Source organism: Neolamprologus brichardi, chromosome 2 (genome assembly GCF_056152115.1).
Source record: "Neolamprologus brichardi isolate AB-2024 chromosome 2, ASM5615211v1, whole genome shotgun sequence".
Lineage (NCBI taxonomy): Eukaryota > Metazoa > Chordata > Actinopteri > Cichliformes > Cichlidae > Neolamprologus > Neolamprologus brichardi.
Genome location: NC_142105.1, coordinates 21,286,268 through 21,305,494, shown reverse-complemented (window position 1 = coordinate 21,305,494; position 19,227 = coordinate 21,286,268). Strand labels below are relative to the sequence as shown.

The following is a 19,227-nucleotide window of genomic DNA, read 5'->3' as shown; positions in this document are numbered from 1 at the left end:
AAGTATTACTTCTTTTTTATGTGGGGCTTAACATTTTAGTTCAAGTCACGTACTTAATACCTTGAAAACACAGTAATAACGTACAGTTGGGAATGGGAATGTTTTGTAGCCAGGTTCTGGTTTAATGCAGGTTTTGCTTTAATGGTGCATTGAATTAGCTACCACTTAAATAGATATTTCAAATCAAAATCTAAATTAAATACTAACTTAGTGTTAGCTTATTATAAAAATATATATGATCAAAGACTATTATCGCTGAAACCTCGATTTAGGTCTAAGTTGTCAGCGTTTATCAATGATATTCGAGTTGCATGCATGTCTTTTGTGGGCTAATATTTTAATTTCAGATATACCAAAATCGTTGTTTTTCCTTGCTTTTCACGCAACGTTCACATGCTAACACGCAAACGTGTTTGCTTTATTTTGAAAACCGCAAACGGAAAAATATATAGGGAGGCTGTGTTTACAGCGCGTGAAAGGCGCACGATGACACGCCAGGGGAGCGCGGCGGAGCTGGGATCAACCGGGAGCGAAAATGTGAAGGTGGAATCCGTGTGAGCAGCATTGTGTGTTGTCACTGGCGTCTTTGGGGAAAAAAGAAAAAAGAAGAAGAAGAAAGAAAATAATAATAATAAAGACAGCCGACGTTCACACAGCAAGAGCGGGAGTTTTATTTGGATGTTGTAGCTGAGTACGGGTATTATCCTACCTTCTGTTTCTTTTTTCTTATATTTTTGTACCCCTCTATGCCCACCTTCTTCTTCTGAGAAATTGACTGGAAGCAGTGCTGCTGGGAGTGAGAAGCATCATTTGCGTTTAGTGGATTATTATTATTATTATTAATTTTATTATTATCAATAATATTATTTCAAAATTGCGAAGGAGTAAAACTGCCGAAACTGAGGAATTCCTCGTGCTTTATGGGATTATTTTCTGACGAAGCCGCTTTGTTTTGGATAACAACCGATTGGGCATCATGAGTTCCAGTGGTAAGTGAATGTGCGCTCCACCTCTCCACTTGAAGCGCAGGGACGATTTATGTAGGTGAGAGCCGAGAGAAGTGCCATAGAACAATAGTAGTCTAGACTATGTCACGTTTGCTCAATTATTTATTATAAATAATAAACATTTTAAAATAAGGATGACTTGCAATTTAATGTAATAAAAATAGGAAATTAGCATTTTTGCATTAAGGAAAAACAAAACAAAACACAAAAACATACAAACACACACACACACCAGTGTGACTGTGGGTGCCAAGTCCTTATAATAGACTTGGAGCAGGTTTAGAGATTAGAGCTAAGTATATCTGGAGGTCAGAGTGGCATTTGCCCTGAGTTCATCCAATGAGGAGCATTTTTGAAATTCTTCATCCACATAACAGTTGTTTTCTGGGGCCTTCACTCACTTCTTTCACTTCCTCTCTTTCATCTTCTTCTCCCCCTCCTCATCCTCCTTCCCATCACTCTTGAGGGAACACCCAAGCCTCCAGCTGTTGCTTCTTCTTCTTTTTAAAAATCCACCTGCTCCTTACTGACACATTCCTCACAGGATCAGTAAGGCCTTTGGTTGAAAGTTCCTAAGCTGAGCGTTTGGGACTTTAGTTGTGTATCTGTCAGCCTCGGGGGCTCCTGTCATACTTACCTCAGAATGGCTCTGGGACAGCCATGATGCTAAGCTGACCTTGTATCACCTGACTCTGACCCTGATCCTCTGTCAGCTGAATCAGGGCTTTCCCCGTAGGGCTTGTAGGGTAATGTGTATTTGTTTTGTTTACAAGTCAGACCGCGTGTGGATCTCAAGGTTAACTTTAAAAGAAAATTCCACCACCACCCCACCCCACTCCACCCCCGCCCCTTAGCTGTCAGTAAGGCCTCTTGAAGTTGATGTGCACCAGGTGCTCCGTGAACTGATGGTGTCAGGCGCTTCCTGTCCACCCTGTGGTATTACTGCATCATTCATAATCGAGCCTGTCATTGTGTGGCACTACATTATTCATCCAGTGCTCTTAACTCTGTGGCACAGAGTCTTGCCTGACAGCCCGGTGCCTTTGCCGTCCGTGCCAGGAGTGATGTGGCAGCTTCTTGTGGTCTGAGTAAATGACTATAATTCCTTTGTTAAGCTTCAGAATGCTTTTCTCAGCTGACACAGGGGGAGGGGGAGGAGCACACGCGGCCAACATGTGAAGAGCTGTCCAAAAGCTCCTGTGAGTTAATAGCGTGAGCTCCTACAGGTTTACACACAAACACGCGCAGGAACAACATGCCAACATGTGGTGTTTGATGTGTCAGAATTTAAAAGTGTTTGTTTGTGTGTGTGTTTGTGTGTGCTAGCGATGACACAGCAGGCAGATGGTGGTGTGACATGTGTCTCTGCTCTGGCTTTAGGCGTCGAAACAAAGCAAACATGAACATGTCCTCTTCTCTCCTCTCCTTCAGTCAGTCAAACATGTGTTTCCTTCTGCTTTCAACACTTTTAAGGTTTAGACATGAACGGGCCTGTTAGGCTGTGCTGTGTGCAGTTGTTCCGCTGCACTGGGTGCTATTGCCCAGGAGCTATCGACGCACATAGAGTAATTACACACAGCTCTGATAGTCTGTCTTCATCTTCTGGTCCTTCTGTCTGTCATGGTCACCAGTTTTTTGTACGTGCGTGAGTGTGTCTCGTCTGGTCTGGTCTTATTTTCCATGTGGCTGACAGACGGTGCAGTACCCTGGGCACGGGAGGTACATTTCTTGCAGAAGGAGCCTTGTTTTTCAATAATTAGATATAAAGAAAGTATGTGGGTAGCTATGATGACAGATTCTGAGTTGTTTTTGCAGAATTGGCTCCAGACAGTTAGTGTGTTTTAGGGGACTGATAAAACACATGTTGATCAATATACTGATCATGGAGCTCAAGGACCTGAGGGGATCTGCAGAGCCATACATCACAGGCAGCTCTGACATGTCTCCTCCTTGCTCTCTGTCTTTATGTAGAGAAAAATTCTAAGGCTATTTAACAAAGTGCATTCAGAAGACCGTAGCTGCATAGTGCAGCATATGGGGACGGTAAAAATGTTTCCTCTTTGGCCGTCTTAACTTAAAAAAAAGTTGTATTGTGTCTCATGAAAAATAACACATATGGTTTAAATGTTATAGCAGCAGTTTCCAATATGTTGACCATTTGGATTTATTATTTAGTCTTGTGCAAATGCTTTAAAAATACAGCAAAGTCACAAATAACAACCAAAGAGACTTGTTGGAATGAAACCTGAACCTCTCTAAACTGCTGAAACATTATTGCTAGCTCCTACCCGCTCTGCTGGCTTTCCTCCTATCATCATGTACTGGTTTGCCAGTGCAGTGCTGCCACATGATTTAGGTAACTCAGAATAACAAAGAATGGAAATGACTGCAGAAGCCAGCCCGTACTTACAGATGCTCCTTCCAGCTATTTGAGCTAGTGTCAGGCCAATATCTGATAATGATGTTGCTGCTCTTCTAGTCACATGGAAATGAAATTTGATGCAAATATTCATGTTCCCATACATTATATTCTAATGACTAGCTTGTGCCACCATGAGGTCAAAGGTGGACCAGTAGTGCTAAAACACCAAATACCTGCCTAATGAGCATCAGCTGTACTGTCTAACGAATGCTTATTGGAAAATGCTAGCATAATAAATTAAGAGGAGAGTGATATAGATGTTGTCTGCAGGGATTTGCTTGAGATGTGCATCCTAAAGTGCAGAATCAAGCAAGCAGATCTGATTAGATCAAGAAAATCTGAGGAAAAATCGCTCTTCTTTAAACACAATTTGATTTGCGTTAGCTTTAGCCAAATTTTACGTTTAGTTATATAAGAAGTTGCTTATTTATAGTTTCAATATGAAATAAAATAGAATACGAAACAGGCAATCAGTGAAAGATGACTTTACAGATGAGCAGCTCATTTGACACTTGAGGGTCATCCATAAATGACCTGCTGCCAGATGCTATCCTTATTGGGCCCAGGAACATTAAGCTAATTAATAATTATGTTAATTAGGATAATTAATTGATTTATTACTACATTAATTGTTTATTTTGCTGTTTTATTTACTGTTCATTGTTTTCCTGGTTTTATGTGTAGCATCTACTGGAGCAGGGCTAGTGAAGGAGGAGAAGAGCCGTGTCATGTGGTGAACAGTCCAAACGCTATTTTCCCTCTCGATACAAAATGCCTTATTATAATAACACAGAGAACAAAGACGCACAGATGCAAACACAGATGCTGGTATAGACTGATGAATATTCATATGCAGTAATCACATACAACTGGTGTGTTTTTCTTACAGGCCGACATTAAAATCGAGCACATGTTTTTTGTTGTTAATTTGCAGCGGAGGCCATTGTTGCTGCTTATAGGTGAGGGTTTTTTTTTTCTTTTTTTTTCTTTTTTTACAGTAGTAAAAGCCACTTTCAAATCATAATAATAACATTTAGCATTTGTTTTATCTTAAACTGTAAGTGCTCAGTTCATTTCATTGCACAGTTTAATCAGTAGACTCTCTCGAGCCAGACTGCTGTTCTGTCCTCAAGGATGCCGTCTCCACGACCTTGGCTTCTGGTAGGACTGAGTGATTATTCAGACTGTCAGTAGCGACCTGACCCTTCTCACTCTGTGGAGCAGCAGGATGTTTGTGATACAATTGGACACTACCATTGCTCTGATAAATGCTCCTACCCAAAGGGGATATAAAGACAGGGGATGGGGGAAGGCATGGAAAAACCTGACCACTGGCCTGTTTAGATCACAGACACGGAAGATATGATGTTGCTTTGTTGTGAAATTATATATCAGAATTACAAAACCATTGCTTATATTTATGTGGTGTTGCACTCACAAGTTGATTAACTGTTAAGATTATTATCAGATAACAAACTTTTTTGATCATCTGACACATGTTTCCTTGCTATACATTACTGTGTAATCTTTGAACATTAGAGAAACCAAGACTTTCTTCAAGTCTTTGTTTATGGGCCTTTTTGTACAAAGTTTGGTCTTCAACAAGTGAAATGCATGGCTGACTTGGCAATTCAAGAATATTCCACTTCTTTGCTTTAATAAACAGCTTTTGCTCTATGTTTTGGATCATTGTCCATCTGTATTATGAGACGTCGCCCAATCAATTTGACTGCATTTAGCTGGATTTAAGAAGACGCTATGTCTCTGAATACCTCAGAATTCATTCGACTGCTTCTGTCCTGTGTCACATCATCAATAAACACTAGTGTCCCAGTGCCATTGGCAGCCATGTACACCCAAGCCATGGCACTGCCGTCACCATGTTTTAGAGATAATATGATATGCTTTGGATCAGGAGCTGTTCCACGCTTTCTCCATACTTATTTCTTGCCATCATTCTGGTAGAGGTTGGTCTTGGTCTTGTCCAAGGAATGTTTTTCTAGAATTGTGCTGGCTTTTTTATATGCTTTTTTAGCAACGTCCATCTAGCTTTTCTATTCTTGAGGCTTATGAGTGGCTTGCATCTTGCAGTGAACCCTCTGTATTTACTTTCATGCAGTCTTGAATTTATGGCGGACATGGATATCGATACACCTCTCCTCCTGGAGAGTGTTGTTGGTCACTTGGTTGGCTGTTATGAAGGGGTTTCTCATCACCATGGAAATGATTCTGCGATCATCCACCACTGTTGTCTTTTGTGGACGTCCAGGTCTTTTTGCATTGCTGAGTTCAGCAGTGCTGTCTTTCTTTCTCAGGATGTACCAAACTTTAGATTTCACAACTCCTAATATTGCAGCAATTTCTCATATGGGTTTTTTCTGTTTTCGCAGCTTTAGGACGGCTTGTTTCACTTGCATGACCGCATGTTGTCGGTTTACAGCAAAATCTTCCAAATGCAAGCACTGCACCTTAAGTCAACTCCAGACCTTTTATTTGCCTAATTGATAATGACATAATGAAGGAATTACCCAAATCTGGTCATGAAATAGCCTTTGAGTCTTTTTGTCCAGTCATCTTTGGTCCCTTTAAATAAACGGCACATGTTAAAGACCTGAAACTTGTAAACTCTTCATCCAATTTAAATGTGGATACACTAAAATGAAAGCTAAGAGTCTAGACATTATGTCCATGTCCATTATATAACTATAACTGGAAAAGGTTTCAGTAAACAGTTTAAAAAAAACAACCTTTCAGTACGTCAGTATCCTAACTACATCAGTTCTGGGATCTTTTTTTCCGATTGTTTCACATTGCAAAGGAATAACATGGAGCTCATGGCAGTCAAATGTTTGTACACTTGAGTCATCTGAAGTCCTTATTTGTACTCTGTTTTTACACTGTTTTCATACTTGGACAATGAAAACCTCTGTAGGCCTACTCTTTTCCTGGTTGTATCGTTAAGGCAATCGATAAAGAATGAGCAGAACCCATGAGCAGAACTGATAATAACACTGGTATCAATAACATTTTTTCAATATCTATGCTTGTGGTTTTATTCTTCAGCCTGTATAGACAGTAACAATAGCTGGACCTAGGCTGAGTATTTTGTTCTTGATCAAATAATGCTTTTTAAAATTTGTCACCAAGACACACATGTGACTTCAGGCTTGTAGAAAACAAAAGCTAATATAATTCATAGAGAAGTTGGGGTTTTTCCCAGTCATTTCAACAAAGCGAGTCTTTTAGAGCCAGCATCTAGCTGCCGTACTTCTCAAGTGGCTTCAACTTTTGGCATTGCTGGTTGCCGCTTGGATTTCATGGCACTTTAGAGTTTTATAAGAGGATTTAGTGTCTGGATCAGAAAACGACAAAAAACAGAATTTGAAAAATTCATCAGCAGTTTTCTCTAAAGGGTTTGAGTTGTCACCCAGATACATGTGCGACATTAGGCATTGATGTTTTGCTACCAGCTGTCAAATTGTCCAGGAAGATGCCTGCTGAAAAATTATGGATGAGATTCTCACAGCTTCTGATAGATTATCTGCTACCTTACCAGACACCACAGCTGTGTTGCTAAACTACAAGTTGATGGTTTTGCATCAAAATGACTGTCAGTCAAGTCTTTTTGCAAACTTCTCAAACTGCAGTTACTATGCTATGGATTTTAAACAATAAAAATAAAAATTTTAAGATGACTACCAAATAAGTTTCTCTCTGTAATGAATTCACCTTGATTTAAGTCTTGTGCTTGTGGTCTTTGTTTAGTAGAGATCAATTTAAATTTGTTAGAATTCAAAAATGAAATTTAAGTTTTTGAAAACCAAAGAAAAAGCTTTGGAAAGTAATCACAGATTGCAAAGCAGTTCTTTTCCTTTTAATAATTCATCTTAATTCCTAAAGGTCTTTGTATTGGCTCGCTTAGAATGTCCTATTCTTTTTCTCATTGCTACCCAACATCCCTCATGACTGAACCCACAGCATGTCTTTCCCTGGGGCTGTCAGGTCAGGGGTAGAAATAGCAGCAACCTCTCAGTCCCTGGGGATGTTGTCTGCCTCTCTGACCAAAGCCCTGTTGTTATCACCTGTTACCAAAGGCTGTATTCTTCCAGGCTACTCTCAAATGATTTGGAGTCAGTGGATTAAACTGGTAGTCTGGTGGCCATAATTTCGAAGAACGACTCAACACCTCACTAGGGGAGAGGAAGGAGGATTGTTAGAGAGGTGCCTATAAGGGGTTTGGAGGAGAGCTTTGCTGCAGTTAATGAGAGTGAGCGTGTTGACACAATTAGATAGAGTTACATAATACTTCGGCTCCTGAGCTTCTTTTGGACCTGGATCCTCGGCTGTCTTTCTCTTTCTGTCACAGACATTCAAGAGGTTAAACAAGCACCTGGATCATTAAAACAGACTTGTTGAGCGTTTGAAAAAAATTCTTGTCATTTACCTCACCCCTGCCTATAATTTAAGTACCTGTTGATAACTGCCATTCCTTACCACAGTCAGATTTGAGCTACATTGTTAATTTTTGTACAATGTTACCTACCTGTGTTGTGTGCCAGAGGTTTGTTCTGGCCCAGATTAAGAAGGTCAGACCTGTAAGTAAATACTCTGTCTTTTACAGGTGTTGGCACGGGCTTACATGTTCTGCCGTTGGTTCCCATCATCTCTCATGTCCTCCTGCTGGGAACAGTGTTAATGAATAGTCGTTTTTTACATTAATAAAAAAAACCTAAAAAGACAAAAAAGAGATAGTTTTACGGAAGTGCTATTGTTTGAACCATCGCCTTTGCACTTATCAGTCAGGTTAGTGCTGCCAACATTGTGAGGAAAGTTATGGATTTACAGAGGCTCCAGTGTGGGAGGTGGGGAGTGGGAAAAATATGCTTGCATATTTCCAGTGCCCACAACCCTGTCCAGAGTGAGAAAATACACAGCTACAGTTATGCATACATGCACGTCCTCGTGTTCACATGCACAGTGAATATCCTGTTGTCAACTTCGAGGCACGCAAGGAGAGCTCAGACTTTGAGATGTGCAAGGCCCTTAGACTGTTTAAGTGATGCCAGCCCTTTGGGATTCACTCGGTGAAATGGAATCGGTAGCACTGTCACGGCAGCCCATATGCTGCTGCTGCTTTGACTTTAGCAGCGCAATCCTTCACTTAGCTATTCAGGTAGTCAAGGCCAGCTGGTTACCCAGCCATTATACCCCTTCCACAGAGAGTATGACCTCTCATACTCCTTTGAAAGATAGAGATAAATAAGTGACTGGTTGTCCATTATCCATTTCTTTGGCTGTGGATTCAAGTGTGTTTACAACCCAGAGGAGAAGATGGACCTTTAAAGAGCCCTTAATAGCCCAAGATTCAGTTAATATAATATTTCAACCTTTTTTCCTTGTGTTCGCATTTATTCCAATACTCTTAAGGCTTTCTGTGTGAACGTGCTTTCCTGACTGTGTGAAATAGCTATTGGGCTTGCAGGAGTCTGACATGTAAGGTATAATGAGGTAAGGGGATCCATCTCGCTTTCTCTACTGACACAGCAGTGTATGTGTGTGTGTGTGCGTGTCTATATGTGTGTGTGTATATGTTTGTGTGTGTCATCCCGTATAACTGTGTGAAAAATAGAGACAGTGAGAGAGAAAGCCTGGAGCTTACCAAGCTTACATAGGTGTCAGACCTCACAGCTTCAGAGCAAGTGTTGACAGAGCTACACACTGATCTTATTGTTTGTACTGCACACAGTGGAGTCTGTAATGTACTCTCTCCTCAGATAACATTTGAAAATGAAAAGCCGCGTTATATCTTTCACCCATTAACAGAAGTATTATTATGCTGATTAAAGAAGATATTGTGGATACTGTATAGTTTCTCTGAATCACATTTGTGTGACTGACAATGGCAATATCAAACTGCATTACTATGTAATTTTGAGAAAAGATCATCTGCTGCGATTGCAGCTGAGCTTGATTCCCTGGCCTGCTTGAACTCATACCAGGCTCCGTTTATACTGCATATTAGAATCAGAATACTTTATTAATCCCAGGGGGAAGTTGATTAAATTTAGTTTAAGAGGGCAAGAATTTATAAAATCAAGAAATAGTATTACAAAATGGCAGGAATGACGGCAACATGTCCATGCAGGTTAATGCACACACACACACACACACACACATATATATATATATATTAGGAGTGCAACGATACGATACGGTACGATACGATTCACGGTTCGGTTCGGTTCGATACTTTGGTGTCACAGTTTGATATTTTTTTGATACAAAAAAAATGTTCATGCCTTTTCAATTTGTCATTTACTAAAATTATAAATATGTGTTTTAACTCAAAAGTACAGTTTTTAAATTTAATATTGCTGAAACAACAGCATATATCTGATTGAGGAATCACTCATCTTTGGAAAAGAGAGTTTATTACAGAGAAATGGCTCTTTCCAAAATAAAAGCTATACTATACGCTTCTTCTGGGCTATATTCTCAGCAGCATATTAAACATATCATCTCCCCATACGGAGAATCATGTGCTAACGGCTGTCTAAATGACTCGGGTAAAGTTTGTAGCATGCGTGCTTGTTGTTTTTGTCTGCTTCCACTTGTCTTTGCACAAGGATGATGTCGGAGTAAATGTGCAGTCATATTTGTTGTGTTCCCACTAGTGCTGTCAGCGTTAATCTTGTTGAAATGACGTTAATGCCACAACACGGCAAATCTCTGTTAACGAGCTACCACGGATCGCCCCGTGCGTGGGGCTGGACGGCCAACACGTTAACGAGCTAACTGCGCTAACGCACTAGTTCCCACCAATGTAATTGAGCATTGTGTGGCACATCCGACATACTGTTTTACTTTTGTCCATGACGCGCTTACCTTCAGGGTCATACTTCACATGAAGACCAAAATAGTTCCAAACGCCACATCTGAATGAGGGTGGGGGAGGTTCAATTTGCCATGTTGCAATGAGAGCTTAACTTCTGTCTTGCTAGCTTGCCCTGCGCTCAGTGAATCTGCGTTCCACTACTCCGCCTAGGCTGCACTGTCGAGCGCAGATCCACTGAGCTCTCAACACAGACAGCATCGTCAGAAGGAAAGTTGATAAAATAAATTAAAAATTTTGTATTGTTCGATACACGTGCGTACCCAACCGAAAGCACTGTATCGAACGGTTCAATATCGATACGAGTATTGTTGCACCCCTTATATATATATATATATATATATATATATATATATATATATATATACAAGTAACTATAACTTAAAGTGTCTTTAAAAGCTGGCATCAGTTACATATAAAAGGCCTGAGAAGCTTAGGACTTTGTCAGAGGTTCAGAACTGCAAATGTGCTTTGAGAGAGAGGAAAACTAAACCTTAAGGAAACTGGGAATGGGAACAGTCAACACAACTTTCAAAATTGTGTTTTAATGTGTTTTTTAGCGGACCATAGCTGAGTTCAGTAAATGTTCTTTTTATGCCTTCATCAGCTTATCGCCAAGACTCAACAGGCGGTCAGCGGAGCTCTGGGCCAATCCGGTGCCAGCGATGTCGGGAAGTTTGCAAAGGCGAAGTGGTACGAGTACAAGAGACCCACTTTCATGTCAAGTGTTTCACCTGCACCGGTAAGAAATTAATCAGTTATATAAAAATCACACAAACTGGAGCTGCCTTGCACAGTTCCTGAGCCTGGGTGGCCATGGTTAGAAAGAACTGGGAATTCCAGTGGTAGGCCAGAAACACGACATCTATCTTGGTCACGCCTTCGTCTGCTGAGCACACACCCACATGCACGCTTGCAGATACTGCCTATGCATTTTTTCATCCGTCTTCTAGCGTACATGCTGAGTGCTACTATTAGTAAACGGTGGGAATTGGAATGGATCAGAGGTGCCTTGCAGGCGACTCAGGCTCCTGCTAAGGTAGCCTGTTAATTTGCTGGCAACTTAAAAGAGATTGTATGCTGTGGATTAATGAGACTGATTTAGCTTTGCAGTGGAAGAGCACCGGTGACCTCCAATAGAAACAATGGTGACATAGTCACACACCCTCTTAGTGTAGGAGTTGTGTGGAATGCCTTTCACTTTTGTAATTTGTGTTTGTCTGTTGTGTAAAGCACATTTACATGGCAGCGTGCTCTAGGACATGTTTTACTGCAGGGTTAATTGACATTTTGAGAGCTACACACCCAGGTAAAATGTACACTGGTTATGCTGTAGACTTTGGAGGCAAAATGTATTCATACTGTGACCAACTGACATTCAAGTTGAGGGAAATTTAGGAGGTTGACAGTCTGATGAATGGGATTTGTATTTTTATGTGGCTCAGCAAAAATCAGACTGACTCATAGTTCATTTCAAATGCAAAACTGACATGTACAATTGGCAAAATTTGCAGAGTGAAGGGCAAGTCTGAAAGGGGCTCGTGACAAGCACGTGTCTGTGCATGTGTAAAATGAAAACTGGAAATGAAAGAAACGAGGAATGCTGTTTGTCACACTGCTGTACAGCCTTGAGCAAGCGTTCTCAGAATTATGTTAATAGTTCCACACTAAAACAAAGACAGTCAGTAAGTTGTGGGTTACTTATCAGTTCTTTGTAACATTTGAGACCAAAACTGCTACAGGACAAATGAAAAAGGAATCGCCTTGCCACATATTTTCTGTAATATGTTTGCATTGGTAGCACAAGTTGCGTAGAGGAATGGTTTATGTATTATATTATATTATATTATATTATATTATATACACCCAAATCAATCGACAGTGTGCTAAAAGAGTCTTGAACCACGCCTCATTTCTTTATATTTTCCTTCCAAGCAGCCAAGCTTTCTTGTAAATTTTTAAAGGATTTGTAAAGGTCTTTAAAAAAAATTCTGTGGACATTGGCTACTTTTTCAATCATTCTCTGTTCAGTTATTATACCTGACCATTTTAAAAGGAATATTTTTTTTATAAAGCCCTTTAATTATGAAGTACAAATTATTCAAGTGCAAAAATGGCGAGGGATGAACCAGTGTTGCGTTACACATAACAGCTTAACAAAGAAGCATTTTTTTGTATCTTTAGGCACATCAGTCTGTTGCAAAAACACATAATTTTTCCCATTTCTTTATATGAATATTTGAAAAGTGCCAAAAATAAAGCAGTTTGACAAGCACAAAACTTTATGTTTGCACCAACAAAACGAGAACAAAAAGAGCTATTAGCTGAAAGCTTGGCAAATCTCAGCATCCTGTGCAGCATGTCCTTAAAAGAGGGAAAAAAAGGAAGAAACTGCACAATTGAAGGACAAAAAAACAGAAGTGACGGAGCTTAAAAAAAATCTAATTAACTGTTTCTGAAAGTCATGTCCCTAAGAAATAGCAAACAAATGAGCTAATAGATGCATCTGGTCAGATTTTCATCCACCACGCAATAACATCGTGAAAGTGTACGACTGTTAAAGCGTGATTTAGGATCCTGCAAATTTGTCTGTCGAGGGGGGTTTTTACCCATCGCACCCTTGCTCCTTTGTAGTCCTCCAAAATCCTAACTGCATCCAGTCACTGCATCCAGTGACATGGAGTTAGCCAAATGCTGATTGGTTGACAGGTATGGTGGAGGAGCTCACCAGGAATGGAAAAATACACACAAAAAAGCACAGACAGTAGTGGACACCTTTTATTGTTTTTAACACTGGTTTCCCATCAGCTCTTTGAATGTTATAGCTTCGCACTTCTCCACGGCTGGCTGACGCACCAACAATAGCACAAGTAAGAGTGGTCCACAGACTGGTTGTACCACATACTTTGTACACTGCTTACATCTGATAACAGAGCTCTCTGCAGGTGCACGGGTTTTCCCCGGGACTACCAGCGGACTATGAATACACTACCCCTGCTGAACCATAAATTTGCCTTCATGCCTTCATTTTCAGCATGACAATGATCCCAAACTCACTGCCAATGCAGTAAAAGCATACCTGGATAGAAAAACCACACAATGGAGTACTGTGAGTCAGTGATTGGCCGCCCCAGAGCTCAGACCCCAACATTTTTGAAGCAGTGTGGGATAATTTTGACAGAGAATGGAACTAAAGGCAGCCGACATCCAAAAAAGAGCTTTGGAATGTCCTTCAAGAAGCCTGGAGAACTATTCCTGTAGACTACTTAAGCAAATGACAAGAAAGCTTTGCTCAGAGAGTTCAGGCTGTGCCAAAGAATAAATGCTGTCGTACCAAAAATTGAGTTTCAAGCTCATTAGAATTGTGCAAACTCTTCCACTGTAAACATTATTCAGTGCAAAATTTTAAAAAATGAAAAAAACAAAAAAACTGAAAAAATATTATTTCTTTTTTTTTTCATTTCCTGTTTTTTTTGTGAGACAGGACAACTGTCTTTTTCTTTTTTTACATAAGGAAACGTCCTGAGTAGTAGGGCTGGGCCATATCATACCGTTCATGGTAATACCGGTATAATGTTGGGCAATGATAAGAAAATGAAATATCACGATAGAATATGGGTAAAACGCACATGCGCAGTGCCTTTGTTTTCATACGCACATGGCGGAAAAAGCATGGCGGCGACGGAGAATGTGAAAGGCGAAATCAGATCGTTGAATGAAGCAAATGAACCGGAATTGCTTTGTAAAAATGCTGCAACTTCAGTGGTGTGGAACTGGTTTAGCTTTCGTCCATCAGAACACAACAAAGCACTATTTTTGGTAAAGCATGCTAGCGGGCCGTCGTTATTACCGTGTTTTTTGGAAAATACGGCACACTTAAAATTAATCCTTTGATTTTTCTGAAAATCTTATAATCCAGTGGGCCTTATGTATGCATTCTGGTTGTGTTTACTGAGCTCCAAACGATTTTATCTGGTACACGGCGCTCGAAAATCTGTCAAATGTTTTAGAACGACTTTGCTAAGCTACAAACCCGCACCGCTTGATGGATTGTCGGAGCATTACGGCTATCGTAGGCAGGAGCTTCGCGGAGTGATACGTACTGTGCTTCAACATAATATTACCGTATTGTGTGTGTATAACCTCTTTTTAAGTTTTGTGGATATTACACACGGTTATGCTGAGGATATGTCTCTGCACTACAGTGCTGTGCAGCTCCCAGACGTTCTACAGTTGATAAACTCACAGAAGGCTATTCTTCTGAGGATTGTTGTTACATCTAGCTGTCACACATGTAAAAAACAAAAACAAAAAAAGCTTATTGTGCACACATGCAGTCGTGTTTATAAGCACGCACGTCTACTGTATACATGTGTGCACGCTCACTGTGGTTGTGTGGGGTTGCTGTGGTAACGATGTGAAGGGGCACCCGGGCCCTGGTTGGTGGATATTCTCAGCATCTCTATGGTCCTATTAACCAATCGAAAAGCTCTGTTCTGTGCCCCAGAGAAAAAAGGGGGGCAGAGCACCGAAACCGAGCAGAAAAGAGAAAAAGAGGGGGGATGGGGGGTCGTTTGTGTCGCCTAAACATTACATCATCACTTGAGTATAATGCCAGTCTGATTCTCACTTTCTTTTCTTCCTCTTCCTCGCACTCGTAGCAGCGCGATGCTAATGGAAAGCTGTCACTGATCGCATCATCTTAGCCTACACCTATCTGACAAATCTCTCCCCTCGTGTTCCAGACAGTTCTCCTGCTCCCATGAGGCAATGGGGGACTATTGTATGGCCAGGCTCTGACACAAACCTGCCCATAATATGCTCTCCCGTATGGACTTCTGCACACCCAGCAGTTTTCTAAAGCTTTTATTGTTCAGTGTGTAAATCCCCCTCACACACAAACATGTTCCATGTTCCGTTGAACTTCGCAAACTCCATCTTTCCCCTTTTGTCTGCATTGACTTTGGCTTTTAGTTTGTTCTCTGTATATTTTTCGAGAGTGTAAAAATGTCCCGAATGCATTGGTAGGATTTTTCCCGTGTCTGTCCATCTCTGTCATGTTTTTTTCTGATTCTTCTTCTCTCTCTCTCTTTTGCTTTCTCCGTCTTCTTCTTTTTCCTCATGACAGTCACTCAAGCATGAAATCAATTTCTCATCTCGGGGCAGGATGACATTGGCAAGCGGTGTGTGCAATTTGGAGGCTAATGGCTAAACTGTATTATGCCAACACACCGTAGTGAAAATTCACTGCCCGGCAGCCAATATCTTTATCTAGCCCTCCTGGTTATGAACTTTGAGACCGGGGTGTGTTTCATAATTTGATTTTGCGATTTCCTGGCCTTTTTTTTCTCTTTTTAAAAATCAGAATGAGTGCGCAGGTTATTGACCTCGACCATTTCCTTCATCTCCACTGTGAAACTATGACATAAAATCTCCCTCCTGTTTTTCCTACTTCTCCTTTTCTGTCTGTATTCCATCCAGCCTCCTTTTCTCCTCAAAAGGGCTGACTATGCCCCACTGAATAGCTCCTGATCATTCAGTCTTAAAAAGTCTGACACTCTCAGTTACTGTCTCCCACATTCTCTTAGCATGTAAAAACACATATAGACATACAACCACATCATTTATCATTTCATTCTCCCTCTATCTTTGCCCACACTTATGAACCTTCTGCATGCTACATTACCATAATTCATCTCTCATGCATTAGTTAGAGGAGGAACAGATCACTAATCATCTCATTTGAACCCATTATACCGCAGCTGATTATGGCATGAAAAAGCAGCCACGCAATCAGCTGGAAAATATCAAGACAAAAAAAGAAGAAGAAGTATGGAAAACGCTGAAGACAGAAGCCAGCTCACAGAATGATTAAACAGCTCCTGAATACATGCATCCTGTAAAGCTTGTCAGCAGCTGGCTATAGTGTGTGACGATGGAGTGTTCTATTACTGCTATATGGGCTGACTAGTGCATACTGGTTCAGTGACATAGTGACCACATTTACCCAAAGCATAATTGGCACTCTTAGATTCCTACAAAAACAGAGGGAGCCTGTCAGTGTCACAAGCATAAGGCTAACTCAAACATAAATCAAGGTGCTTGCTTCCTATGCAGCCAGCTCACAGACTAACAAAGAACACAGACACAGAGAAGCAAATATCCAAACAGAGCAGGAGACCGATGCAAACACAGACACGTTTGCACATAAACTGCAAACCTGCTCCTGGTAGTTATTTATTTTCTGAGACAAAGCAGATTTTTCTCATAAAACAGCGCTGAGGGGAATAGAAGATTTATTCAGACAGGTCAGATAAATACTTGACTGCTCTGCTAATGCACCCTTTCTGGCTGATATTCTCACCGGGGCTTTTATAAAGCAGCAGCATCTTTGGCTCTTTCTCTGCAGATCTGTCTCAGTCAATCCAGCCTCCCTTTGGATGCCATCAGCCCCCATCATATTAACATCAGCCTACTGTACTGTACTGCCACTGCTCTCTGAAGGCAAGGGGAGAGACTGTAATGGAGAGAAGTACAGTGGGGAGTAGAATATAAAAAAGAAGAAAGAGAGAAATAAAGAGAAAAACAAAGACAGCAAGGTTATGAGGAGAAACAGAGAGACAGACACAGAAAAAGCACAAAAAAAACCACACAAAAAAACGAGGGGGTTACAGGAAAGGGGAGCTTCCTGTAGCTATAGCAACCGCTGGTACGCCGGTCCAATCACCACGCCAATGCATGGTTGCTAGGGAGAGATTCTGGCGGAGGGAGAAGGGAGTGTGGCAGGAAGTGGCGCTTTTCCCTTACGACTCTGGATTCGGTTTAGATGGCAGGGATTATACCTCTGTTCGTTTCTCCCAAAGTGTATTGGTCCTGAGGGCTTTCACATACTGAGAATCATTTTGTTTCCTCTAGGTGTGTCTGTGTGTGCTTGCTTGGAACAGTGAGGTGCAGCTTCCTAGGTGTGCAAGTGTCTTCTTCAGAGAAGGAGTCTTTTCTTGATTGTAAAGAAGAAGCCGTGTTAGACAAGCGCATTCGGACATACCGACTGGAGCATGTTTAGGGCTTATTTCAAAGCGTCATCTGTAGCCGTCTGGCTGTCTCTGTGTGTCTGTGATCTCGTTCATGTCTTGTTTTCCCTTCCCCTCAGAATCTCTCATCAGCTCTCTTAGGGTTAAAAGCTGAAGGCCTCAGCAGCAGGGCTGGTCTGCTGGTATGAAGAGACTCCACTGGGCAACCATCTGTCTCCATCAACTACAGCAGCCAAATATGAGGGAAGCCCTGCCACTCATGCATGCTTTCTCTCTGCTTTAGCCTTTAGCTGTCCACCCGCCTCCTCCTTCTCTTGCCCTTTCCTATAAAAACATCTCCGTCTGTCTTCTATTGCCGTTTTCCTTTAGACGTGCTTGAAGCAGAGCTCAAGGGGTGGCAGCACTGTCCAGTTGGTCCAGACAAAAATATCCCAAAAACTACTGGATGGTTGAACCTTACTACATCTCTTGATATGGATCAGAAGTTTAGTTATTTACTGAATTCACCTGATTAATTGTCACAAATTTGGTATGGATCTACAAATTCTTCATAGACAATTAATTAATGCTGTCATCAGTTCACTTGTATGCACATTGCTAAGTAGTGAGCTTTAGCATGCTAATACATTAAACTAAACTGCATGCATTGTAAAATATGTGCAAAAGCTCAACCTGCATTACCTGCATATCAACTGTACGCATCTTAAGAGTATTGAGATTGAAGCGCAGTGCCTCACAGAGCTGCTAGTGTGCCTTTTGTCTGTCTCCTCTTCCTGTTTGTCTGACCCCTTCTTCCACCGCCCCACGATTTGGCACAACTTGAGAAAACGCATTATTTACTCTTGAAGTGTTCCCTCCTGTCAGAGAGCCTCAGATCCGGGGGGACAGAGAGAGGGCAGCGAGGGCCCCATGTTGGTACCACAGATGTGCGTCTGAAGTTCTTTCTCTAATGAAACTTGTCACTGCCCCACTACTAAATGTCCCTTTGCTAAACTATCTGTGACTGCCTGTATTTTACTGCAAAAGGCTGGGAAATTAGCACAATGCTGACAGCAATTAAAATGTGCCGCGAGGCTACTTGACGGTACTGCAAAAGCATATCGATTCACTTAATAGCACATTATGAAAACCTAAGTGTGGCGTAATAAGCAGTGGGGAAAAGTTACAGTGACAGACGGAGCAAGGGAAGGAACACTGTAAAAAAAAGGCGAGGTTGTGTTGAGGTAGAGCTCTGTAGTGGTGAGAAGAGAGGGTGCAAATTGAGATAAAGCGGAGACCTTGTGCTCAGAGCCACAAAAAATTGGAAGCAGTCTTGAAACGGAAAGTCACAGACAGAGAAGGGGGGGTGGGGGGTGGGGGGTTGACGGACTATTTTGGAGTTCCGTTTTGGGCTGACTTTCAGAAGGGAATTTTAATTGCGTCTGTTGGCTGGAGATAAATACCCAATCAGGCAGACCCCCCGTGGATGCCTAATCAGTGCTGTTATAATGACCACAGCTGAAGACACCAGCCTACATGTTAACCTCTAATAAGGAGACTTATAATCTCTAGATGCTTCCTGCACAGCCCCAGAATGAAATACATCAAGAAGACGAGCGTCATCTTTTGGTTTCCCTCATTAGCATGTCATTCAGGGAGAGAGCATAAAACAAGCAAATAAATGAAATTAAGTGTTTGATCTAATTTGGTTCTGCAAAGCTCGTCTTTATTTAGGCATTTAAATGACAATAAATCTCCACGTCTCCACGGAATAATACACATCTCTTACACAAACAAGCAAAACAGTCTTTTTATTGACTTTTGCACATCGATGTGGGATGTGCACAGTAAAAATCCTCACGGTCTATTCAGAGGATATTAAAGCAGATATTAAAG

The 19,227-nt window shown here is 41.2% G+C and overlaps 1 protein-coding gene across 4 annotated transcripts in view; it reads left to right on the top strand.

Annotated features, from left to right (window-relative positions):
• Positions 1–508: 508 nt before the first annotated feature.
• ablim3 (actin binding LIM protein family, member 3) overlaps positions 509–19,227 on the top strand; it is a 47,342-nt gene continuing 28,623 nt past the window's right edge. For 3 of the 4 annotated variants that reach the window (XM_087848301.1, XM_087848299.1, XM_087848298.1), the window contains exons 1-2: positions 509–989; positions 10,929–11,063. In XM_087848301.1, coding sequence (XP_087704427.1) covers positions 977–989; positions 10,929–11,063 — 148 coding nt within the window. In that variant the 5' untranslated portion in view covers positions 509–976. Of the gene's footprint in view, positions 990–10,915; positions 11,064–19,227 lie in introns of those variants that run through there. The other variant, XM_006781707.2, reaches the window with a different exon arrangement.